This window comes from Motacilla alba, chromosome 6, assembly GCF_015832195.1.
Source record: "Motacilla alba alba isolate MOTALB_02 chromosome 6, Motacilla_alba_V1.0_pri, whole genome shotgun sequence".
Lineage (NCBI taxonomy): Eukaryota > Metazoa > Chordata > Aves > Passeriformes > Motacillidae > Motacilla > Motacilla alba.
Window position 1 is genome coordinate 15913001 of NC_052021.1, and position 24071 is coordinate 15937071.

The following is a 24071-nucleotide window of genomic DNA, read 5'->3' on the forward strand; positions in this document are numbered from 1 at the left end:
GTCAGTCACTGTGTGGCCCCAAATGTCTTACTGGAAATTTTGTGCTAAGACTAGCCATACCACACAATCCCTGGAACTTTCATCTTTGAACAGCCTTGGTATCTCCCCAAGAGGGCAGGATGGGACTCTTCCCCTGCCCCCAGGGGTGCTACATGGCATAGCCACGCTCTTAAAAGTATGGCACCCATAATTAGAAGCCAGAAACTAAATGCTTACATAAATGTTATCATCCTGAGACCCAGTTACTTTCCTGTTTCCTACTGTGTGTGATGGAGTGGAAGAACCCCTAAAGCTGCTGTTGTCTCTTGCCTGAGACCTTTCCCCAAAGCTTCTCTGTGCTCCAGTGCTGTTCCCTGAGGTACTTTGCTCAGGGAGTGGCACGCATCATTTTAGGCTGGGCATTTTTTCTGTGTGGCAGAAGAAAAAATATGAACTGAGTACACGGAATAGAAGACCCAAGTTTAGGAAGCTGTGCTTTCTAAATTTCATGTGTTCTGTGCTGGACTAAGCCAGAAGCTGCTTAATCCTCTGTGCGTAACATTGCAGCACTCATGGGAGTCCCTGTTTAAAGGGTATGTGGATTGTGTTTAGTTTCACAGGTGATTTCAGCCAGTGCAAGATCAAATTTGGGAGAGCAACAGAAGTAGCTGCTTGCTTTTTTGTAGAGCTCAGACCCACAGAAGCATTGAAAAAGTTGAATTACTGCTGAAAGGAATTAAATTGAATCTCTAAAGTAAAAGCGTGCCTTTTTTTTTTTTTACAATGCAGGTTGAAATCTTATTGTCTGATGTTGAGCTAGACTGTTATTGGCTGGATACTTCGCAGTCCTGTCAGAACAGGCCTCCTTTTTGTGTGTGAAAGCATGTGTACATATCCTTAAATTTGCTCCTTGTCAGTCTGTTTTATAATAACAGCATGAAGTTTCATTAGAGGTGTTTTCCTTTCCACGTGTACTAGTTGGTTAAATGTATTATAACTTTCCTGGGCACCTTTAGAATTGTTTTAATTTTATCTTTAACAGGTTTCTTCGCTTGCTAAGAAAAGAGCTTTAGTGACCTACCTCTTCATGATCTTTTTCTGCCAATGAGCAACCCACAAATAATTTGGAAAGGCCCCTTTCAGGGTATATACTTCCTCTTGAGTGCTTCCTGAGGCTTGGTTTTTTTTCTGGCTGGGAGATGTTTTGGGTTTTTTGAGGAGGTAAGGGGATTTGGGTTTTTTGTTTAGATGGGTTTGGGGTTTTTTGGTGGGTTTTTTGCAGGGAGCTTCTGGTGCCACTCAGTTGGGTCATTTTATTGCCAGGCAGAGAAAAAAAATCAAAGCTGTTGACATCATTCTTCTTTTTCTTACCCAAACACCCAACTGATCTGTTCAGCTTGTATTATACTGCATTTGCACAGCTTCTGCTTCTGTGACCCATTAGGACAGAGCCTGCTTGTGCTTAACAAGAGTCTCTTTCATGCTTTGTGGATCTCTCCAGGCCACAGCAGGACACAAAATAATCCCTTTTGCATTTGGTAGTTTCACACTACTTTTCTGGTGAAGATAAAATAACCTTTCTGAATGAAAACAATAGCATCATCTCCATAAGCCTGGTTTTGATTCAAGGAAATTGTGTCATTGTTTCTGCTTCATATAAAATGAACAACAGTTTGTTTGGGTTTTTCTTCCCCAGCACATTACTTACAGATTTTAATATTTTAAAATCTTGGAAAGAGTGTTATAAGTTTTTTAAGTCAGTATGTAATTAGTTTCTTTCAGTAATGTCTGTTAAGACTTAGATAACCAGTTTTTTTGAATTATGACTTAAAAATTTGTGTTTGTATTTTGAATTCAGTGAGGCCAGATTTTTGTTTAAGTTCATATGCAATCTCATGGCTTCACCTTATTATTAGTTCTAACATAAAAGATATATATTTCAGAAAATGTGTTTGTACAACAATCTGCACACATGAAGCTTTCGTTTTTGTATACTAAGCATATTCTCTAATGTTTGAGTTTCTGAAATGTTTGACAAAGAAGTATCCTTGGCCTGTTTTGGCTATCTACTCCAGCTTTCACATTGTGAGATCTATTAAACTTGATTTTAAGGCTTTTTTTGCTATCTTTCAGAAGATGTTTTGTACCAGAAGAACTCAAGCAATTTATCTATTTGTAAGTGGCTTCTCAATGAATGTAAAATTTTAAGTAATGGAGGTAGCTGAACATCCTGTTACACAAGGGTTGCTTTCCCGTGTTTGTAGGAACCATTTCATAACTTTGCCTATATTTGATGTTTAGCTGTGAGTCAGGATTGTTGTGCATTCAGTTGTTATTATCCTCTTTTTTCAAAACTCAGAGACCTGTGAAATGGCTCTTTACTTTTTAAGGTCTGTGATGGACTGAGTGTGCAGCTGGGGAACAGCACAGTATGTCCATGGCTGTTGGCTCAGCCAGCAATGGACCACTTGGCCCAGTCTAGTCTTGGGCTGCAGGAGCCACAGGGAGGCCATGGCAGCATATTATAACCACTTTATTTGCTAGTTTGGGTTGAAAAGTCTTGAGGTATGGTCATGTCTATTTGCTTCATATTCAGAAAGTGACAGGACCCAGCCCACCAGCTTGCAGAGACTGTCTTTTCCTCTGATTTCCCTAAATGCATTGGTCAGATTCTGCTGGCCTCCTACTTGTACGGTTCCACTACCCCTGCTTGTCTGTGCCAGGTGGTTGGTGAGGTGTTTGGTGTCATGGAATGTTTCCCCCAACCTGTTTGTTTTACTCTTCCATATGCTGTTAAGTGCTGTTGGATATGGGATGTTCTGATTAAGTAAGCGTTTTCTTGTCGTGTGTGCAAGTGTTTTTCCTACTCAAGTTCTGTAGTCTTCAGTGAGTTTCACAGAAAATGCTTCTCTATACAGAGCCAAATGAAGCAAAAACGAGTTTCCCTGTTCTTATTAGTTATACTTATTCCTCTAAAACTACATAGTAATGATCTTAAACTCAGCTTAGCATGTGTGTGCACACTCGTGATTCTGCTGAAATGTTATTTATAGCTATAGAGCACAGATGATTGCTTAAAAAAGAGGAATAATCAGCATGTTGTGCATGCTGAGAGCATTTGCTTTATATTTTTATGTGAAGTATGAATCTATATAATGTTCTGCAGTGCAGCAGTGCTCCTTCTGCTTGTCAGTTTTAGCAAAACAGGAAAAAAATGATGTAAGCATTTAATACTGGGACCCAGCAAAGGCACCATAAACTGCTGCTCACTCTGCCTTTACTCTGTTTTTGTGAGTTCCCTGGTACTGCTTTAATTTTGCACCTTGGTGTGGTATTAGTCTGTCAGGAACCTGAGAGTTAGAATCTCTCTTGGTACATGATAATGGTGGTATAGATAAAACACAAAATACAATTAACTAATACTTTCATCTAGAACTATTATTTTAATACCAAATGCTGTCCTGAGCAAAGAAGGAGGGAATAAATGCTTTTATGGTACTAACAAATTATCTGGCCCCAGCTGTTGATCACAAGGGAGATGGGAATTGTCTGTCCACCTCTGTGGAAGTTTTCACTAGCCAGTGTTATCAAAAGGTCCATTATGTGCCTGTGTTGAGGAAACTGATTTCTGTTCTGGATGTCATCTTGAGCACTACCAGGAGAGAACAGTGCATTGCAGTATTTGACTTTGAGATTCTTAGCACATCAGCAGCAAGACCTTGTTTTTCCACCCAATCGCTGTCCATCTGTTTGATCACAGTTTGTTGCTACTCTCATGTGTTGCTGCTGCCTTTCCATAATCTTTGCTGTGTTTCCTTTGAAATCAAAAGTACTAATGGAGCCAGACTTCTTCTGTTTGCCTGTTTCCCTGCAAAATCTGTTTCTTGTGTGGTTGTTGTTCTGTATGGATGTGTGTGTATGTCCACATTCAAACATATCAGAAATCATTGGTTTATAATAAAGTTTAATAAAACAGAGGGGTTTGTGGTGCTGTAATGTGAACAGTGTATGATTTGAGAGTTGATTGCTACTGACTTCTGCTTGAAGCAAAAAAGGGATGTGAAGATTGACAGGAGAACTCACAGTTACAGCAAGGTAGCAGTTACAGATGAGGAAGAATTTTTCTGTTCAGCAGTGAAAATCTGCAAGGTCAGGAAAAGAATGGCAGCAGGATTTTAGGATTTAAAAAGTTACCAGTCATTAAGCCATATGTTGTTGAATACTGCTGACTACTTCTGAAATTTTTTAGGGCTCTTATGTCATTGTTGAACTGGAATTCACAAGCCAGCGTACAAATCCCTTGTTTTTTTGGATCAGTGGTGTTATCAGTGGAAGAGAGATGAGATCGTTTGTTAGTAAGGTGCCATATGGAAATGGGCCTTGAAAGCTTTTGCCAATAACTGATGGCTGTAAAATACAGCATTTTGCAATCAAAGTGTTTGTATCTGGAGGCTGAGTCAAATACTAAATTAATCTTGAAGCTCTGCTTTGGACAGTCAAGGTAAAGATTTGGAAAGAGAAGACTGGTAGCAAGAGGCTGGCTGAGCTCTTGCTTGAGTCAAACCAGAACCTTCCATTTCACCAGAGGGTTGGCAGCTGCCTATTTGTCATGTTTTCCTGTGTTACACTGGATTGATTAATGATATTTAACTACTTTTGAGCAATTGCATAACATTTGAAGCTGCTGTGTTTTTCCATTTATTCAAATTCCACAAATTCCATGTAGAGTGGGATGAAAAGCTGGTTTCACTCTACCCTTCTTCCTTGAGCAATGTCCAGCACCAGCCTGGGGTGAGGTAGAGTGTTTTTTAAATATAGGCTGGAGAGAATAAACTTTTATTTCATATAGAAAGTAATAGAAAACTTGAGGATAAGCACTTTGGAAATCCAAGTGAGTTAAAATGTAGGCTTTTATTATCATGTACAGCGGTCTTAGAGTTGGACAGCTGAAGGGTAGATCTGAAGGGAATGCAGATAGTTTTGAAAGGGTTTGAGTTTACTTAGGACTGGGCAGACCTTCTTAATTTTATATATATTCCTTGCCTCTCCAACTATCAGAGAAAAGTTGCTGATACAACAGGATTGTGTAACATAAAGGTGGCTGCTCCTTCCAAATTATTTTCTAAGTAAAACCAGTGGGCTTATCTGCCTCCATTCCCTGTAGCCTCCACAGAAATTCATGTGCTGAAAGTACCAAGATGCATGAGATCAATGGTTATTAATATAATGGTTTTTCTGTCAGTAGAACCATTATCTGGGGAACAAAATGTGTTTAGGCAATAAGCCCCACAGAAAATAAATAATGTGGCACTTGCATCTTTAGGTCTGGCATCCACTCTCTCATTGTCTTTGAACAGAAGCCCTGTATTACTCAATTATTTTATACCATGCTTTTATCAATTGCAGTCTTTCAGACGATATGCTTTACTCTAGAAACTTCTAGATCATCTTACAGGTTGAGTAATTGTTGATCACAGAAGGCTGTAATGCTGGCTTTAGATATTGAGAGTTGCATTTGGACTTTTAATTTATTTTTTAATTATAATTTGCCTTTGAATAATTGTCACGTTGTACTGGAGCTCATTACCAGATGGGTTTTAATAGCTTTTCTCATTATTTGAGAGGCAGCTGGATGTTTTGAGTCTTCTGAACTGTTTTATGAAAGTCTGGACACAGCTACTTTACTGTCTCAGTAGCTGTATAGGAAAAGCGACACACTTTTCCATTATTCTGGACTATGTGTGGTTGTCAGCACAGAAAACAGGTGTTTATCAGTGGATGTCCTTATTGCAGAAAAGGCTGCTAAGTCTGTAACCCTGGAGAGGAATCTTCTGCATTTCAAAGCCAATGGCTTTCTTCTGGGTTTTGGTGGTTGGGGGTTTTTTTTGTGGGTTTTTTTTTTTTTTTTCCCTTAGCTGTGAAAGATGCTCTTTAAATAGATTTGGCTGACTGTCAGGCTTAAAATCAAATGATTCAGATTAGGTAAGTGTTTGCAAGATTTCATTACACTGCTTTAAGGGGCAGTCCACCAGAGTTTTATACAACTTATAAGCATTTTGGATGAGGAAGTTGGAAAATGTTTTGCTGTAAAGAGTCTTTTCATGCAGTATAAAGCTGTAATTGACCCCAGCAGCTTACAGAGTCTCACTTAGGAGTGTTTTTGAAGAATGTGGTCTCTCCATGCCTCTTGTTGGTCTGAGCACTTAACAGGAATGTTGAGTGGGTTGGTTTTCATGTTTCATGGTTTATTGGTTGTTGGTTTCAAAAGTTGGTATAAAAACATATTCTTTCTTCATAAAATTGTTCAGTTTTGTTCTTTCCTATGACTGTAGAAGCAGTAAGTTATCTCTAGAAATGGCAACATTACTGCCCTGGGGAAATGCGTTCCTGAAAAGTGATTGATCCATCAGTACTTTGTCTACAGTTTCTTCTGTTGGTTGATAGGCTGTATAAATACAGTGCTAATGACCAAAAATGATGTTTGTTATGCTAGTTTTGTTTGCTGTTCTGTCTCGTATTTTCTGGTTTTGTTTGCATTATCCTGAGGTGATCTCTCAGAAATGGCCTCACTGTGTCTTCTGGAGAAACCTGTAGTATTTAATCAGGCTTGCTGTATCAGTACTCTCTGAAGTACATCCATGGATTTTGGGAAGTGTATTTTTAGTCTTCACTTCAAGATCATTTTGATTGTCTTCATCAGCCACTTTTAGTCAGACATTTGGATAATTTGCTTCCGGTAGATGGAAGGATTTATTTGGTGTCTGAAAGAGTATTTATCGTAACCTTAGCAAACTATATTTTCCAAAAAAGCTCTGGGAAGTTAGCCTAAGGTCTCTGGTACTCAAAGCTTTGTCTTTGCAACTCTTCAGGGACTGAGAATTGTGCAATAGCACCCGGAAAACAAGGAAGACCAGTATGAGTCTGTTGCACCAATGGCACTGTGAGGTGCTGTCAGTTCCAGTTCCTGGTTCCTCCCAGTTCCTCCTTATTAAAACATGTAGCACAGAGCTAGATAATCAGGTTGTTCATTTAAGAGGAAGACTGACAGATGGGTGCAAGCTTGACAGCAGAAGTATTACAGACTCTTCCCTGCCCCTTTCTCCCAGCAGAGCCATCAAGGCTGAGAAATGCATGCATAAAGCTAAATTTTTTCCCCCTCTGTTGTCCCATTTGTACTGTGAAAAAAATCTTGGCAACAGAGATGAATGTAAATCTACCTTTTTGTAGTTGCACTTTTTTGTCTAGGTGAGCAAATAAATCTGTCTTGTATTTCTGGCTAGCTAAGAATCTCAAAAAGAAGAGACATCCTCGGGAGGAGGAAATCATCTTCTTTTGCTTCTGTCAGGTCATTGTCCTCTTCACTCTTTTCTTCATCCAGCCTCATGGTTATTTGGTATTGGGGAGTTTTTCCACCCCTCTATTTTATTTCATTACCTTCAAGATTGAATTTAAACTGACTTGCAAAGCTGACTATCTTTTGGGATGTCTAAACTAAATGAAGACTGTAATATTGATATCTCTCTAATTAAATATAATTTAATCCATGTAGAAATTCACAAATACATTCATCATTGCAAGTACATGGAGAAAGTGTGTTCTCAAGCCTCTATTTCTACAAACTTTCCATCTAGCTGAAAACAGCCATGGGATTATTCTTGTGCCTCTCCACTGAAAGAGTCAAAGTCAGGAGCCATCTGGGTGAAAACTTTCATCAAAATCCATTGTCTTGGACAAGTCTGTCTTTTTTTTTGTTATCAAAAGATCTTGATTTCAAAGCTGTTTCCCACCTCTTTAGGTTTCAAAGGTGTTGCAGCATGTGAAGGCATGATTTGCCCTCAGCACCATTAATCTACTCCCTACCATCAGAATAGGTGGTAGGATACTGGGGGAAAGGAGTGTCTGCTCTAAAATCAGACACATCCATACATAGAAATATTTACTTTGTTCTGTGTTTTGAAAGGTTTTTTCAGAAATATAAGTAATAAACACTAAATTCCAGACCTCTGCTCTTATTTAATAGTGTGATAAATACTTAATTGGTGGTTTCAGCCCTGCCTAGTGCTATATGGAAGCATCTTTGTTCCTAAACAGGGTTGTTCTAATTCACCCACATGCTCGGATTGAGAGTTTAAGCAATAGCCTAAAATGTTTGGCTACCTGAGACTGCAGTGGGACAGAGGTGTTACGCACCACACACCCCTCCTCCTCACCCCCAAAAATGAACAATGATAGTGGGACCTTGCCAGAGAATAAAGAATGCAACTGGAGATGGTACGTTTCTGTGTCGTTGACTTAGCAAGGGAATGTGGGGATAAACAGGGTCTTGAAATCTTCTGTGGTACATCTTGTAGAATGTTGTGCTCTGCTGTCAAAGGACAGACTCTGGTTTCTTCAGGCCAGAATTGTGTGCTGAACCATGGCCAGCTTTGCTCTGGGGCTGTGTTGCTGCAGTGATGCCCGGTGCCTCTCTCATCTGCTGAGCCTGTCTCTGTGGCTGGGAGCCCTCCTGCCTTCCCGAAGGAAGCTGCTACAAAGCGGCAGGGAGATCTAGAATGTTGGGTTGGCTTTTTTATTGTATGTTATCTACTCTTAATATTTTATTTACTCCTTATTAAAACATTTGTATAATCTTTGAGTTGTTGTATGTCACTGGCAAGTTTTCTAGAGGTTGGCACAGTGCAAAGCTGTGATTTTGAGATCTGGTTTTGTCCTGACTGGGTGGTTACCAGCTTAAGTGTTTTTTGCTTGTTATTAGCTTTGCAAAGGCTGTGTAGCCAAATGAGCTAACAGAACGTGCTCCTGTGAGCAGTCATGGTGGTAAGAAGTCAGTTCTGCTAAGCCTGAGCAGAAGCAGTGCAGGTACGAAGCTAACATGGCTACTGTGAGGATTCAGGCCAGTTTGAAGTAGTCTTGCTGCAATGGCAGAATTGCAAAGCCTCTAGTCCTGAATTTTGTTTGAAGACAATAAAAATAAACTGAAAAAAATGTATTCACTTTGTCATATCTGATGTAGCTTTGCTCAAAAATTGTTCAAAAGTTAGTTTTACAGCCCATTTTGAGAGCAGAGTCTTGTTTTGAACTTGAAGTCCACTGAATAGGTGAATCTCAGCTGTGTGTCTTGGATATGTTTTGGATTGTATTTTTTTTTTTGTTGTTTGTATGTGCTTTGGTAAGAAGACCCAAGTGTTTGGCTGAGTGGTTTTTGTGAGGCAGCACAGAGCCAGCCTGTCTTGGTTTGTTACACTCAGCACTGCTCTGTCTGTGACACACAGACTTAGCCACTGCACCCATTGCTAATGGTGGTGCTTTACAGAGATCCCTAAATTGATCTCTAAATAGCTCACACGGTATGGTTGGCTCATGGGTCATTAAGGGGTTGAGCAAAGAAAGGGGACTGAGGCTGAAATTGCTTTGAAATGACTCCTGTGTAAGTTCAGCACTCAGGAATGTTGTGTGACGGGCACGGCAATGGTCTGTGCCTGCAGGTTTTGTAAGCAAGTCTGAAATTTTGCATGGCACACTGGCAACCAGGAGGACTGCTCATCTGTGAGAAGATACTTGCCTGCCTTACAGCAATGCTGAGACTTCATTAATATTTGTAGAATGACTTTAACAGAAGTACAAATGAAGTATTACTAGAAGGGAATGTGTTAGGCTGCTGTAACATTGGGAGGTATTTAGGAAGGTCTCTGTATTCTGACAGGAGATGAAGAATTTATAATTGTGTGTAAGATGAAGAACATGCCTTCACAGATACCCAGGGTATCTTTGTAGGGTATTATACTCTCAGTTAATTTTTGCTGGTGTACAAACCCTACATTTGTCTATTTTGTAGTGACTTCATGCTGCAATTAACACTTAAATTTGGATTAGAGTAGTCTTGCTCATACTAGCCCTAATTGGTAATTTCAATTGTTATGTGTATCAAAATTGGTAGAATTCTAGATGTCATTGGGAATGTCCCTGGAAAGTGCTATGCAAGTTTCTATAAATATAGGTAGACTACACTTGAGAGAACTTTAAAAAAAGTATGTTGTCATGAATCTTGTAGTTCCTGTTTCTAGGAATTTCTTAAATCTTTTATTCCAGGTTCTTGTAGATGAGAAAAAAAGTGAACTTGTGGTGGGAAGAGCACTTTCTGTTGAGTAATTTTTCTGGCTTCTTCAGAAGCTTCCGTGCCTTTTATAAGACATTATATATCCCATGTATCTAGATTAAGTAGTATTTTAGAGGTACACATAGTTTCTGATAAAGGAAATTTGGAGACTTTTTTTCCTGGAGAGTGCAATGGGTTGCTGAGTCAGGGATGAGCCTTGTGCCTTCCATGTTCAATGCAAAATCCCAGTTCTAGGGTGGAGAATGTGCTAGCATGTATTTGTAGAACCACAAATCCTCATGTAATTGTTTGAATGAATAAGGTATTATTAAAAAAAACCCCAAAACTACAAGATTGTAAAGGATATGTTTGACTACTGCCATGGGGTTTACTTGAATGTTGTGGTTTATTTTTTTAATCTAGTTTCCTTCTTAACCTTGCCAACATACTCCAAACTTCCTTGCTGTTACATGCTTTTCTCAGAATCCTCTGTTCTTTTCCATATTATTTTATTTTTTGGGTGGAGGAACGTTTATATTTTTTGCTTTGTCTCTGAAGATTCAGTGTATTGTGGGAGGTGAGGCAACACTGGTCTTGGCAGAACACCACAAAACCAAGAGAGTAATTAAATGACGCAAGCCTTTGATTATTTTTCTCTCTCAAGCTTTCTGGCACGGCTGGGCATTCCGATTGCAAAAGGAGGATCAGGAGAAGAAATTTCTAAAGATCGCATGCAGAATTAGAAGAACTGTGTCGGAGACGTCTTGCTTCTTTAAAGCTCTTCACTCTCAAGTCCTGGAGTTACTTCTTTTTCCCCTGTGAGGCTAATGTCTCTTCCATCACCCAAGACACATCTAACTGAAAGGGAGCTGCCAAGGTTGTGTTCTGGTTTCTTTGCACCCTTACTAATTGGATTTTTCCCGTGCTCTTCAGGAGGATTATAGAAGGATTACAGAAGCTGTGTTTTTGGAGGTGTGGGAGGAAGTTGTTGTTTTTCTCATCTTGAGTCTGGGACCTCCTTGATTTGCCATTTGTTCTCTGAAGTTGCTGCCTATTTGGAAAAGGGAGAAGCAGCTTAACATGAACTTGCACAACCATGGATTCAATCCCTTTGCAAATGTTCTATGTGGCTGCTTTTAAAGGAGGTTTTTGCATGCATAAGCAGCAAATGAAGAATAGCATCCCAGGCTGGATTTAAAAGAAGCAAGCTCCTCGAGTCCTGGCAAAAGGATAAATACTGTTTAAACTATAGTTTAAGGAAGACTGGGTATTGTTCCAGTTTCAAATTTTTTGAAAGGAAGCATCTGATCAAGTCAAATATTCTGCCAGCCTAAACCTTCATTTTCTACAGCTGAAACTGGAAGATGTCTTGGAAAAGAAATTATTTTTCTGTGGGTCGGGGCAATGTACAGGGCATGTTTACTCCACGAAATACCACCTCAATAGCACCCAGTAAAGGCCTCAGCAATGAACCAGGACAGAACAGCTGCTTCCTGAATAGTGCGCTACAGGTAAGAGCACAGAATAAAGAATGTTTCTGGTTTGCCCTCTGTCTGTAGCAGTATTTTCCTAGGCACTGTGCAACGAATATAGCCCAACTCAGGACATAACTGTTGGTGGGCCTTGATAGAATAAAGCTACATTTGGAAAAGCACATTGAGTTATTGAACAGCTTTTTAATTTTCAGGTTTTCCTAGTGAATTCAATAGCACTTAGACAGTCATAATTTATTTGAATGTCTTGTTTGTGTAAGCTTGTAGAATGTCAACCAAAGCTAAAAATATACATAGAAAATGTATTTTAAAATAACAGGCTATTGCATAGCTTGCAGAATGCATACTCCTTAAGAATTAACTTAACTTTTTTTGTTGATGCAGTCAAGGCTTGATAATAACTATAGAAGATCTGTTTTATGTAGTTCGGTTTTCTTTCTGGCTGCTGCTTTGTAGCTTAGTTTAAATGACTGAGTGTTTGCCTTTTGATTTAGAAGAAAAACATTTTCTGGTGCCAAATTCAGTGGAGTGGTATGGCTGCTATAGAGGTGTTGTCACCATTTAGATGCTTTGAATATCTGATGGTTGAGATTCAGTCATTTTGGCAGCAGGGCTTAAAACCCCTTCACATCAGTTTCCATCCCTTCATATGACTTGTCTGTGCAGAACAGACTGTATCACTATGGGTTTGACTTCTGTTTAGTTTTTTTTCCCCATGGGCACAATCAGGTAACTAACTTCAGGCAACTAACTTCAGGCTTCCATATAGCCCTAGTGCCAATATTACATATATGCATGCCTATGACCCTCAATAGGCTTAATATGTTAGGAATGACAGGGCAAAGAGAAGTTTCTAGTGATGCTCTGTATCAATTACCTTTATTAAGCTGTAAGATGTAATGACCAGCTGCTTCCTAATATTGAGGTAGTGAACCTGGTTCTGGACTAAGTAGATCCTAATACCAGCTGCAAATACATGAAGATGAAAGCATATGACCTGGTCTTTAATCTGCTACAGAAACCCTTTTCTTCTAAAGCTGGAGAGATAGGATACTGAAAGTACTTACAATCAGAGCTGAATTTAAAAAAAAAAGGCAAGATGGTAATAATTTCATAAAATACTTCTGGGGTTTATCCTAATTTTTAAACATTTAGTCTGAAATGCTCTTGAATGTTTGTGGCTCCTCACTCTTACGATTTTTTGTGAACATTCAAGCTAAACTCCAAAGGCAATTACATAAAAAAATTGGACTCATTCCTAAACATGATTTTTTTGTCCTTTTGCAAAGTCTGCAGTAGTTCTTCAGGAATGTTTGTGTGTAATCAAATGTTTTCAAGGCTTATGTTTCCTCCCAGGCCATTAAGTGCTGGGATAGTTTGAGTATAAACATAGCAATGGCAATTATGAACTTTTGGGAAACTTACAGATTATATTTAAAAATGTGTTTACTGAATATTACATGTTAGTATGGTTTAAATAACAAATCATTCCAGTTGAAAACACTTCTTGAAACCAGCACAGATTTTGCCAGGGTGCTAAATTTTTTTCTAGCCAGTTACTCGCAGCAAATTCATCAGAAATAAGAAGTTTGGTTCCTCTGTTTGTGCTAATGAAGCATTTAGCCAGTCACATGTCAGCCTGGACCTTGCTGCTCTGTCCGGAACCTGGTAGGACGTGATTTAGGTCAGGGCTTCTTTCAGTGCAGACTTCTGCCTTCAGGAATGCTGGTGGCTGAAGTTTGCAGGAAAGTTTGTTTGAGCTGAAATAGCCATCCTGACCACAATTAAACATAAAGAGCTCACTGTAGAACGCCTCAGAGGTGGATATTGTTGCTATTTCACAGATACAAATTTGAATAATTTCCCAAGAATGTACAGGTTTAGTGGTAAAACTGAAGAATAAAAAACCATGGTGCTGTTAGAGCAGATGTCACCTCTCACTGTTGCTAGCAGAACATATGAAAGCCTGCTTGCTTTTCTGTGCTATGACCCTACCTATTCACACACCTGCTATTACCACCATAATTCTCCTGAGAGAAAGCTGTCACTGCCCTAACAGGCTAGGGTTAGTAATCACGGCCTGTCAGGACGCTCAGTAATGATAATATTGGGCATAACGGATTTTAGTGTTCTACTGTTTCCTCTTGCACAGACCCGTTAATATATATGCTGTTGGTGCTCCATTTCTTCATAATCTGGGCTTTCTGCTCAGAACAAGAAAGCAGTGTCGAATTGGAAGAAAGGAATAGTTTCATCCCGGTCAGTCCAGGGGGTGTCCTCGGCAGCTCTGCTCAGCTTCATGGTGTGATTGCCCTGGGGCCGGCACAGCAGAGCAGTCAGAGCAGGTGCTGCTTAAGCCAGCACTGCCACATGGATGAAGAAGTGAGTTTTCTAATCTAAAAGCACGTGGCAAAAAATTCAGAGGAAGGTCATACTGTAAATAAGGATGTGAAGGTTACAGCTAAAGAAGAAAGTTGAAAACGTCAACTTGCAATTAGATAAAAGGCATCCCTTTTAAAAGTGATCACTGATGACATTGGTATACTTCTTGAATTATTCAGCATATGCAGTTTAATCAGAAGCGTATGCAATATTTTATATTATATATTCATAAAATTGGCTGTGCCCCCTTTTCTGTTTCAGGTTCTCTGGCACCTGGACATTTTTCGCCGCAGTTTCCGGCAGATCACAACGCACAAATGTATGGGTGATTCTTGCATCTTCTGTGCTCTTAAGGTAAAAGTCAGAAATACATTGGAAACTATTCTTTAAAAATTTAAGCAGAAATATTTATGATATTTAATTAATGTTTATAATCAAACTTGCACCTGAAAATGTGTGAGAACAGGGTAGATCTGATAACTAGTGGTCCATGATCCAGTTTCTAAAATGTGTTCAAATGTGTTGGTAAAGTTTCAGTTACATGGACTCTTTTTCATGGTGTGCAGGTCGTTGTGAGTCTCCATTAGTTCAGGCAATGGTTTATTTCTTCCAATTTGCCATTTGGTATACAAATATAATACTGTGCACAGTCAGTGTGCTCATCAACAGTTACCTTTCCCTTCAGAGCTGCTTTAAATGTTAGGATGGGGAAGGCCATTTAGCTAAGCCTTACTGTTCAAAACTGTTGATTATGTAAGACTAAAATGCTATTTTCTACTGTAAATATTGATGTCTGCATTAAATGGCTCAGCTCTTTGTAGTCTCTGTTTTAAAAAACATCAATTCTGTTTGTAGCTGCAGATTCAATAACTGACTGTCATAGAGGCTGCCTGGACAGTAAGATCTAGATGCTAGCCCTGATTTTGAGTACTGCAATGTAATTGAGTAAATTGTGTAATCCTGTGTCTCTGTTTGTCTCTATCAATTAATTTGTTGCATTCTGGGGGTTTTTGTGACCTTTCTAAATTTTGCTAGCTCAAACCCCTGGCTTTTTTTGTGGGAGAAATGTACATGATGCAAACATGATGAAAATACCTAGCTTTAATCATCCTGAGCAGTGATTTTCCTGTCTGAAATTGAGACTTAAATGTCTTTGATCACAAATGTGTTGTAAAATCCAACTAAATGTATAAACTAATTGTGGGAGAATTTGTGTCATGAATTCTGTGTACAGTAATGAAAATGACAGACAACATGCCTTATAGAAATGGTAAAATAGAGAGTGCAAGTTTAAATTAAGATTGTGTGATGTTCCCAGGCAATATTTATGGTATAACAGCTGTCTTGCTGCTGCTAAGTAAGGTCACAGGTGCTCTGGTAGAGACAGGCTTGAAATGAATTATCTAGGGAGCTTTTGGGCTGTTGTTAAGGAGTTTTCCCTGGCAAATGAACAGTAAGGGGGAGATTATTAAGGCATGAAGTAAGAGAATTTATCTTTTTTTGAGGGGAAATTTATCTCAAGACATATCTATTGAAATGATGAGACCAGATGATATTTATAGCAGTATCATCAGAAGAGGATGTAACAGTGGGTTAGGAGCAAGGTAGTGCATCCAAAGTGAGATACAGCTCTTCAGACACAGAAAAGATGGAATATTAAATACATCCCCTTCCTTAAAAGGGAATGATGAGACTTAGTCATGATCTGGTTTGAGTTCATTAAGTTCAGTGGGATAATTTAAAGGTATTTTTTGGATCATGCCCTCGAGTAATGTCGAGTGATTATTGGTATTCTTTGTTAGCCAAGAAGAGGTCAGAAAGAAAAGGATTTAGGAACTTACCATGAACGTAAGCTTTTGCTGTTCTGGGGTTTCACTGAAAAGCATGATCAAGGAAATACGAGGAGATCAGACAGGTTCTGCCATGAATGAAAGTAGACTCAACTCTGTGCTAGAATCCAGGTTTTAATATGAAAATAATAGTTTAAAACCTTTCCATATAGAAGGTTAGCAGTACCAATATAAGAGGGAAAGCACTACAGGAAAAATGGAAGATGACAGGATCTCTGGAATATATGTATCAAAAGCAGACATTGGGTCAAAGAATGTTTAGTTTTGTTGGTAAAATCCTTGTTTTTGATGTCTTGAAGTATGTAGTGTGCTATTATAAAGTTGGAAATGACAGGTGGCAGAATTCACAAATTCTACGCATGCAGCCATATGTTTATTTTTTAAGTTAAGCAGCTTTTGAAAATTTTGCTACTGTCTCTTTTCACTCTTGGATACCTGCTAAGATTGTGTGTGTGTGTGGTTTTGGTTTTCTTTGGTTTTTTTTTTTACCTGAAGTTCTTAGCAATGATGTTCCTAGCTGGCAGTGTTAAAAATCCTTAATTTCCAATAAAACAGTAATATTGCACCAGATCCTCTACAACTTTTGCACATTTTGGGAAACTTATGTCTGGTTGTATGCAGAATTCCTAGAGCTCACAAAAACTCTAAAGAACACGTAAGCAATTGAAGAATTACCTAGACAATTATTTATGAATGTGGGCAGTAACCAAAACTTGAAAAAGTAAATAGATTCCAACTGGATCCAAATCAAAAAGTTAGCATCTACTCGATGTGCAGTCTGTTCTTCATGGGAGATTACTGTGCATCCTACCAAAGCCTGTTCCAGAAACTCTTTCTCTGGGTAACATTGTGCCAAGCTTTCACTTTTATTATCTTGTGTAAAATGTTGATGTGTGTACATAAGTATTTGGAAGTTCCCCCCTCCCCCTTTTTGTGTTGTTATCAAGTCAAATACTGTTATAAAGGTGAGTTGTAAGGGCTGTCACTTAACTTTAAGTGAAATTGGGGGTGCAAACCTCCCCTCAATCCCCAAAAAAACCCCTCTGGGCACCAGAAATGTAAGCTGTCTTGCTTGAAAGCAGCTGAAAAGGTAGAGGTATTCCCAAGGGACAGCCCCAAACCATGGAGATGGTCACATTCATCTTCACATTCTTCTTAAGCAGGCGGTAGAAAGGGGAAAAAGGCTGTTCAAGGTGTTTACTCGTTCTCTGCTGCCCTCTGGATCAGTGTTTTCACATTGCTCTATTTTCTTCCTCCTGTAACAGTCTGTCTGGTACATGTTATGTGTAAACTTCCATAAGACAAGTGGGATTATGTGCTTAATGTGCACCTAATACTGCAAGCATCACCAAGAGCATGTTTTATGTTCCAGGGCAGCAGGGTCATCCCCTCCCTTCTGTGCCCATCTCTTCCCCTTCCCCAGCTCTCCTTTCTGCTCTGGAAGCCTTTAACTGTTGTCCTGCCAGAGTAATGCTGGATTAGCCTCCAGGTCTTTGACATCCTCTTTTTCTTGAATCTTGCCTTAGGCTTTGCTAAGATGAGGGAGAAGAAGTGGCTGGATCCAGTGGGAACACCAGAATTTGGAGCTCTATGCCATGCGAAAATCTCCTATTAGGGTCTGGGGAGAGGTAATTAGCCTTGCATGCTCTCAGATGGATCTGCCCAAAACACTTGTCCAGACCAAGCAAGGTGGAGGCAGGACATGTTTACCCTTCTTCAGAGCATGCTGGCGTGTTCAGATTCCAGCCTGGCCTGGGAAAGGGACAATACTTGTGGGGAGAAGCCTATGTCATGTTCCCCCACTTCACTTCAGGGTCCTTTCACAGCATAGCTGACATCATCTGTGTTGTACAGAGATGATTCATGCTCTTCTCCTGCTATGAAATGTTGCTCTGAAGGTGACATCCTCTTCCTTTTGACTCTAGAGAAAGATAGTCTTCTCTAAGCTAAATTTAGCCGTGGAATAACACTGAAGAAATTGTATTTTTTCCACACTTTCTTGGCTTGTTGCAACTGTTTCTAGGGATTTGGATGTCATGCACTGTATTTGCTGTAATTGCTCAGTTAGCTCTCTAAATATTACTTGTAATTTCAAATATGGGATCACAGGACAGTGATGTCATACCTGATCAAATTGCATTTTATTTTTGTACCACATTGAAGACTTCCATTTCACAAATTCTTGAAGTAATTTTAAAGCTTGGTGTGCTACCTGACTGTGTTTATGTAGCTAGAAAATGAACCTTGAAATCATTCCCGATATGCATTCCTTGGTTATTTGGAAGTTACCTTGCATCAACAGCTATAGAAAGGGAGAGTTGTAGACTCTGTGCTGGAACCCCAAACACTGCTCCTTAAAATATGTCATTGTTAAAGTATTTTTTTCAATACACAAGCTGTCCTTACCACTATGTGGTTTGCCTGCCATAACACTAGAACAGCTTTTTGATTTATTATTTATGCTGAAGTCTACTATGATTTGGTTTATTTTCTTTTATTTTTCAGCATGACTTTGCTTTTGTGTTTATCACAGCTGGAAGAGGGTAGGAAGGGGGAAATCCGTCCACTGTACTGAGCATGCCACAGAGAGTTTGTTCTCCTTCCAGGGATTGTACTGGGAGCTCCATAGTGCCAGGATACAGGACAGAGTGTTTTTTGTAGGTCACAAAGAAGAATGTTCTATTGATTGATACATTCTAATAGGGCTGGTCTTTTCTGTTGTTTTGTCATGTGCAACAAAAGCAGGAAGAATGTGAATTTTCTGTGTGGAGATGATGTTGTTGTTTAAGATGAAAATGGAGAACAGTAGGGTATACAGTGCTTTAAAAAAGTGGAATGACTATAGTTGGTTCTCATAAGCCACTTGCTTGAAATCGAGTGATTTATTATGAGATGTTCATCTTGTGGTTGAGACTGTAATAGGTTGGTTGCAAAGATTACATCCTCTTGTTTTATGCTCTTTTTGTAATGACAGTAGTATGTCAGGTAAAACAGTAGTCAAAATACATAAAATAATTACTTTTATTGTGTGAATGTTTTTCATCAGTTGGCACTTGCAGTTAACTGCCTGCCAAATAAACTAGCAGCAAGTACAGTTCCCCGAGTTAATAAACTGGTAATTGAAGCTTCCAAATAACAATTGGCTGTTTTGATCTTGATCAAGCAGTTAATGAATTGTTACCTAATAGATGTGCACATTCTATGATTTGGATTTCTTTTCCTGCCACCGTCCGAAACAACACTTGTGGAAAGTATTTTATTTTTACTTGATTTCGGTAGTAGCCAGAAGTGCCTGACTTGACAGTCTCTACTGGGGACCTGATCTTAATATTCAGAGTTCAGCGTGAGTACAAATGGAAGATACATTAAAAGAGGAGAATCAATGGAAATCTAGGTGATTGTTACTAGACTTGAAAGTTTGAAAAGAAATCAAAAGACACAAAACCAAATAGATATAGAGTTTGTTGCAACCTTGAAGTGACTGGAGTAACATCCAGTGAGTGGAGGCTGATGTGTTTGGATAGGAGAAAAGTGAGTTTTAGCAGCCATTTGAAACAGGTTATTGTACTGACTATGAGGCTTCAGTGGGAGAGTGTGATGTTCTGAATGAGAGATTAGGTACTACAGGCAAGAAAAAAAGGTGCACTGAGCAGGGTGAGAAAGGCATGCTGTTGAAATGGAGAGAAAGCTTAAAAAAACTATGCAAACAAAAATCCCATCACCAAAACCCAGAAACGATTTATTAGTGTAGGGAATAGTAAGGTGAGGGGAGCATGTTTTGTTCTTTCAAATACCATACCACGGGAGCTGCAGTGATATCTCTATACAGAAGAAGCTTCTGTGTAATTCTGGAAGGATTAGTTCCCAGAAAGCTGCCAAGGACACAACTCAAAATTACAGTGCATAAACACTGTTCTGATTCAGTAGCTGTTCCCTATTGTCTTCTTCCATCAATTTATTCTTACATCAGCCTACTTTTGCATGCTTGATTAAAAAGTTGCACGTGAATGTGTATCAATTTTGGTTTGTTTCATCAGTATGGTTAGTTACACACTGCAGATGTCAGTTTACCCCAAATAAATGGAATACTTCTTTCCCAGGGAGGAAGTTGATTCCAAACACTATTGAAGATAATTAGGAGCAGATCTTAAAAACTACAGGAGGGGGTTCACAGTTATTGCAACTTTCAGATCTTTAAAAGAACTCCCAAGAATGCCTGTCAATCCCATGGATTACCTAAAAGAGTACTTGCTATCTTTAATCTCTAAACCAGGTGAAAAAAACTTGGTTTATGATCATGCATGTGAATTTTAGTGTTTTGAAATATCTTCAAGGATTCTTGAAGAGCTGTATGGTAAATACACCTTGTCTCAAAACTTAGGTTGTTTTCCTTTATTTGATCCTTGATCAATATACATCTAGAAAGTTCCTACTGATCCCCACTCCCACAGTTCCCAAGTGGAGGACATTATTTTGGAAGCCCACTGACTGCAGGGCTTTGTTCTGATGTGTGTCAGAGGCCCAGCTGTGTAGTAGTAGAAAGGATATGAAGCCTTCAGTTAAAAAACTATGAAAAATCCCTCTGAATAGTAAAAAATGAAGTGAGGCCCTGTGATTGATAGTGTAAGATGGTTAAGGAAGGTTCAGGTTTGGACCCATCTGAGAGCAAGCTGGTGAAAGCTACCAGTGTAGTTGGGAGTTGATCTTAGTATTTGGGGAAGGACTATGTGCAACTAGATGGACTTAGTGAATTTGTTGGTCTTAAAGAACACATGCACTTCCTAATTTTATTCTCTGCTAGCATTTCCAACTTATGAAGAGCTGTAGGGAAGGGGATGTGAAGGGAGATGGGCTCCTTTTCCATATAGACCTCTCATAGAAATGCGGTATAACCAGAACACAGACTTCCTATCTGAAAAATCCCTTGCTCGCACTGTTCTTAGCTTGTAGACTGACCAGCATGCCAAGAACCATGTCCTCAGTGTGGAAGTCAAAGTTCTGCTATTAATACAGTATTAGTAATTGCTACATTTTATGTTAATCTAATTCTTTTTTTGTACTGCCTCCTTGATTTTAGTTACTGAAAACAGGTAAAATAGAAGAAACTTCGCATTTTCATGGGGCTTTTAGCAGTGTCCATTCTTATTGTTGGCACTGTTAGGGACACGCTCATTTGTGTTGGAATGCAGCCATTGAAAGAGATCATCAGTGCAGTGAGTATGCTGATGGGATTTCCACCATCTTCAATTTCAGAAGAAGTTGAAGAAGTTTTTGGAGGAGAATGAAGTTTGAATGTTTCATTTATCAAGTTCTCCTGCTCCATAGTCCCTTGGGAGAAAGGTGCCGTGAGAACTCCTGGGGCAGAATGAGGAGTGCTTTCCTGGTCTGCACCCAGCTGGCTTTCATACTTGTGTCGGGAACCAATGTTTGAGCAGTTAACAGTATCGTTCACAGGCAAGACCTTAAATTAAGGAGGGAGATCTGACTTAGATAATGTGAAGTGATGAAATTTCAGGAAATGCCACACCTGTCCGTCTAAGGTTGAGACACGATAGACTTGTTCTGAAGGAGAGCAAAGAACCTATCTTGAAAAAGAAAGGGAAATCAACCCCAACAACCCCATCTTCCCCCCAAAAGCCCAACCCAACCCCAGTGACTAAAACCAAACTCCCCTGTGTTAAAAATGCTTTTGACTCCTTTTGGGACTTCCTACAACTACTGGGTTCCAACGTGCTCTAAACTGCACTGTGCAATGCCATAATAAGATTTGACATTTATTAAATTAAAATGCACAATTACTCACTGGTTTTAAGATTTTGTTCCTCTTTTGTAATCTAAATTAGACTATATACCATTGTGTTCTATGTCATTACAAATTTAAGGAAGCATTCTTCCAAGTAATATTGGGATGTTACATCCTGATTTTTGCATTCTTCACAGAATTGACATTGCTTAGTTATTTTTTGTTCTATGGTAAGTATGCTGTTTCTTTAAAGATGGAAGTTTAAAAGAAGAGTTTCAGTTTCCTTGTTTGCTTCTTCTTTTTACCTAGTTTAGAGCCTGCATTGTTTCTCACCCCCCCGGGAGTGCAAAGCCATTTCAGGGCTCTCATTGAAACAGACCAGATCTTGCCCATCAGGCAGTGAGGTTGTGGACCAGTTGCTAGACAAGTGTCTCAGATCTATGAAGTGAGATTGAATAAATAGAATAAACACATTTCTGAAGCACAGTTGTGAATATTTTGGAGTGCTCTTAAATTATTTAATGCAAAATGTGAAACAGGGTGGAGTTAGGTTTCACTGCCTTTTTTTTTTAAGGGTCACTGAAATGAGAAAATTCACTAATGAAACATGAAACTTGCTCAGTTATCAGAGTGACAGAAATGGCAATCAAGTTTGAATGCAGAGAATTTGTTGTTCTTTCTGTTCTATGTATGTATATATAAAGGGTAACTGAGGGGGTATTGTCTGCGGTTCCTGAAGTATAATACTGCCTCACAGCTTTCTCTTTTTTACCCTTTTCTCATGATTCTGTGATACTCTAATAAAGGCAATAATAGAAGAGCTGTGGGCTTCAGCACAATGGGCTGTTTTCCATCAATGAGCACCTTGAGGACCACCAAAATAAAAGTACCAGTAAAGAGAGATAGATTATGTCAGTACTATAAATTGTACCATTCCTATTGGCAGAAATGACGGGGGGCACAGAGATTGGTTTGCTGCCTGTGCAGTGACAGCTGTGCTTGGCACTTTTTCCAGCTTCCTCAAAACAGACAAGATCGTACCTTTTGGCAAACCTCCCAGCTTACCTTCTCATTTCCTGATGAGAAACAAGTTAAAATAGTTAAAGGAGGGAAAGATTGAGATTATTTCTAATTACTTGTAGATCCTAATTATGTTGGGGAGAAGGTTTCTGTAATTAAAGGAAGAAGTGCTACATGAATTGTGAATCACTGCAGATTAATATAGATTTGAAAGAAAATCAAATAGGCAAAACAGTTTGATTTTTTTTTTCCTCGTCTTACTAAGTTTAGAAGGCAGAAAAGCAGACTGGTGATCCCTTTTTCCTCTCTTGCAGTATGAATTGAGCTTTTCCACAGTCTTTAGAGAAATTATGAGGACAGTTTTATAGGAAAGGACAGGCAGAATTTTGAGATTGACATTGATGAAGATGCTTGCTTGTCATATGAAATGAGGTAGAAAGTAGAGCACAGTGGTGATGGAGAGTTGTCTTGTATTAAAATGAGGACTAGAAGTTTTTTACTTAGACTGAGGATCTTACATACAGAATTATATTCCTGTTTTTGTAGGAAGGGCACAGTGAAAGTTAACTGTTCAGATGATGTTTTGGATATTTCACACACATGTACACACAAGCACACAAAATAAATGTGAGTGTTTAATCAGTTGGGAATAGGTATGGAACTTCCATGCATATAACCCACACTACAGAAAATAATGTGTCTTTTTAGAACTACTCATCCTTGCAAATGGTTGTTACCCAGGTGATGTGTGAGTTACAGTTATGAAAAGGCAGGTTTATGGCAGCAGGTGAACAGCTGGCTGTATATAGGAACTGCCATTCCTATTCATATCGTGCCTTTTCCCTCCTGCATGCTGATCCAAAAATCATCTAATTCTTACCCACCTGGACTTAGGAAAGGTAAATTTCTTAAAGTGTGCAAGTATCAAGTTGTGACTGTTCAAGGGCTAGAGATGTTTGGAAAGAGTTGCTTAAAAGAGGGAACAAGGTGGCATGGGTAAGCTGGAAGTGAGAAAGTTTAATGGAGAGATGGAAATAAAAAGCATGTTGTTTTGGTGTTCATTGCTTCAGGAATCAGATTTGGAGCAAGACAAATAGATCCAGGGGGTATTGACACTGAGGGAAATTTCATCCTAAATTTCTAACCCTCCCTTGTATCTGTGAAAGGAAAGGAAGAAATACACAAAGGTGCGTATGATTTCAAAGGAGGAACTTCTGGGATTTGTTCTTGTAGTCTGTGCACTGTACAAGTATCTGTGTGTTGCAGGATACAAACAAGTTAAATGTTTGCTGTTTGTTTTCGGATAAATTGAGTCATATTTTAAAAAATACAGCAACTTAACTATCTTTCTGGTTTTTTACTAGGGTATATTCAACCAGTTTCAATGTAGCAGTGAGAAGGTACTGCCTTCTGATGCCCTGCGCACTGCTCTTGCAAAGACATTTCAGGATGAGCAACGCTTCCAGCTGGGCATCATGGATGATGCTGCTGAATGTTTTGTGAGTATA

At 39.1% G+C, this 24071-nt stretch overlaps 1 protein-coding gene across 12 annotated transcripts in view; it reads left to right on the plus strand.

Moving 5' to 3' along the window:
• USP54 (ubiquitin specific peptidase 54) overlaps positions 1-24071 on the plus strand; it is a 91808-nt gene that overhangs the window by 35165 nt on the left and 32572 nt on the right. For 11 of the 12 annotated variants that reach the window (XM_038140954.1, XM_038140953.1, XM_038140963.1 and 8 more), the window contains exons 2-4: positions 10740-11586; positions 14212-14304; positions 23928-24062. In XM_038140954.1, coding sequence (XP_037996882.1) covers positions 11440-11586; positions 14212-14304; positions 23928-24062 — 375 coding nt within the window. In that variant the 5' untranslated portion in view covers positions 10740-11439. Of the gene's footprint in view, positions 1-10739; positions 11587-14211; positions 14305-17326; positions 17429-23927; positions 24063-24071 lie in introns of those variants that run through there. The other variant, XM_038140962.1, reaches the window with a different exon arrangement.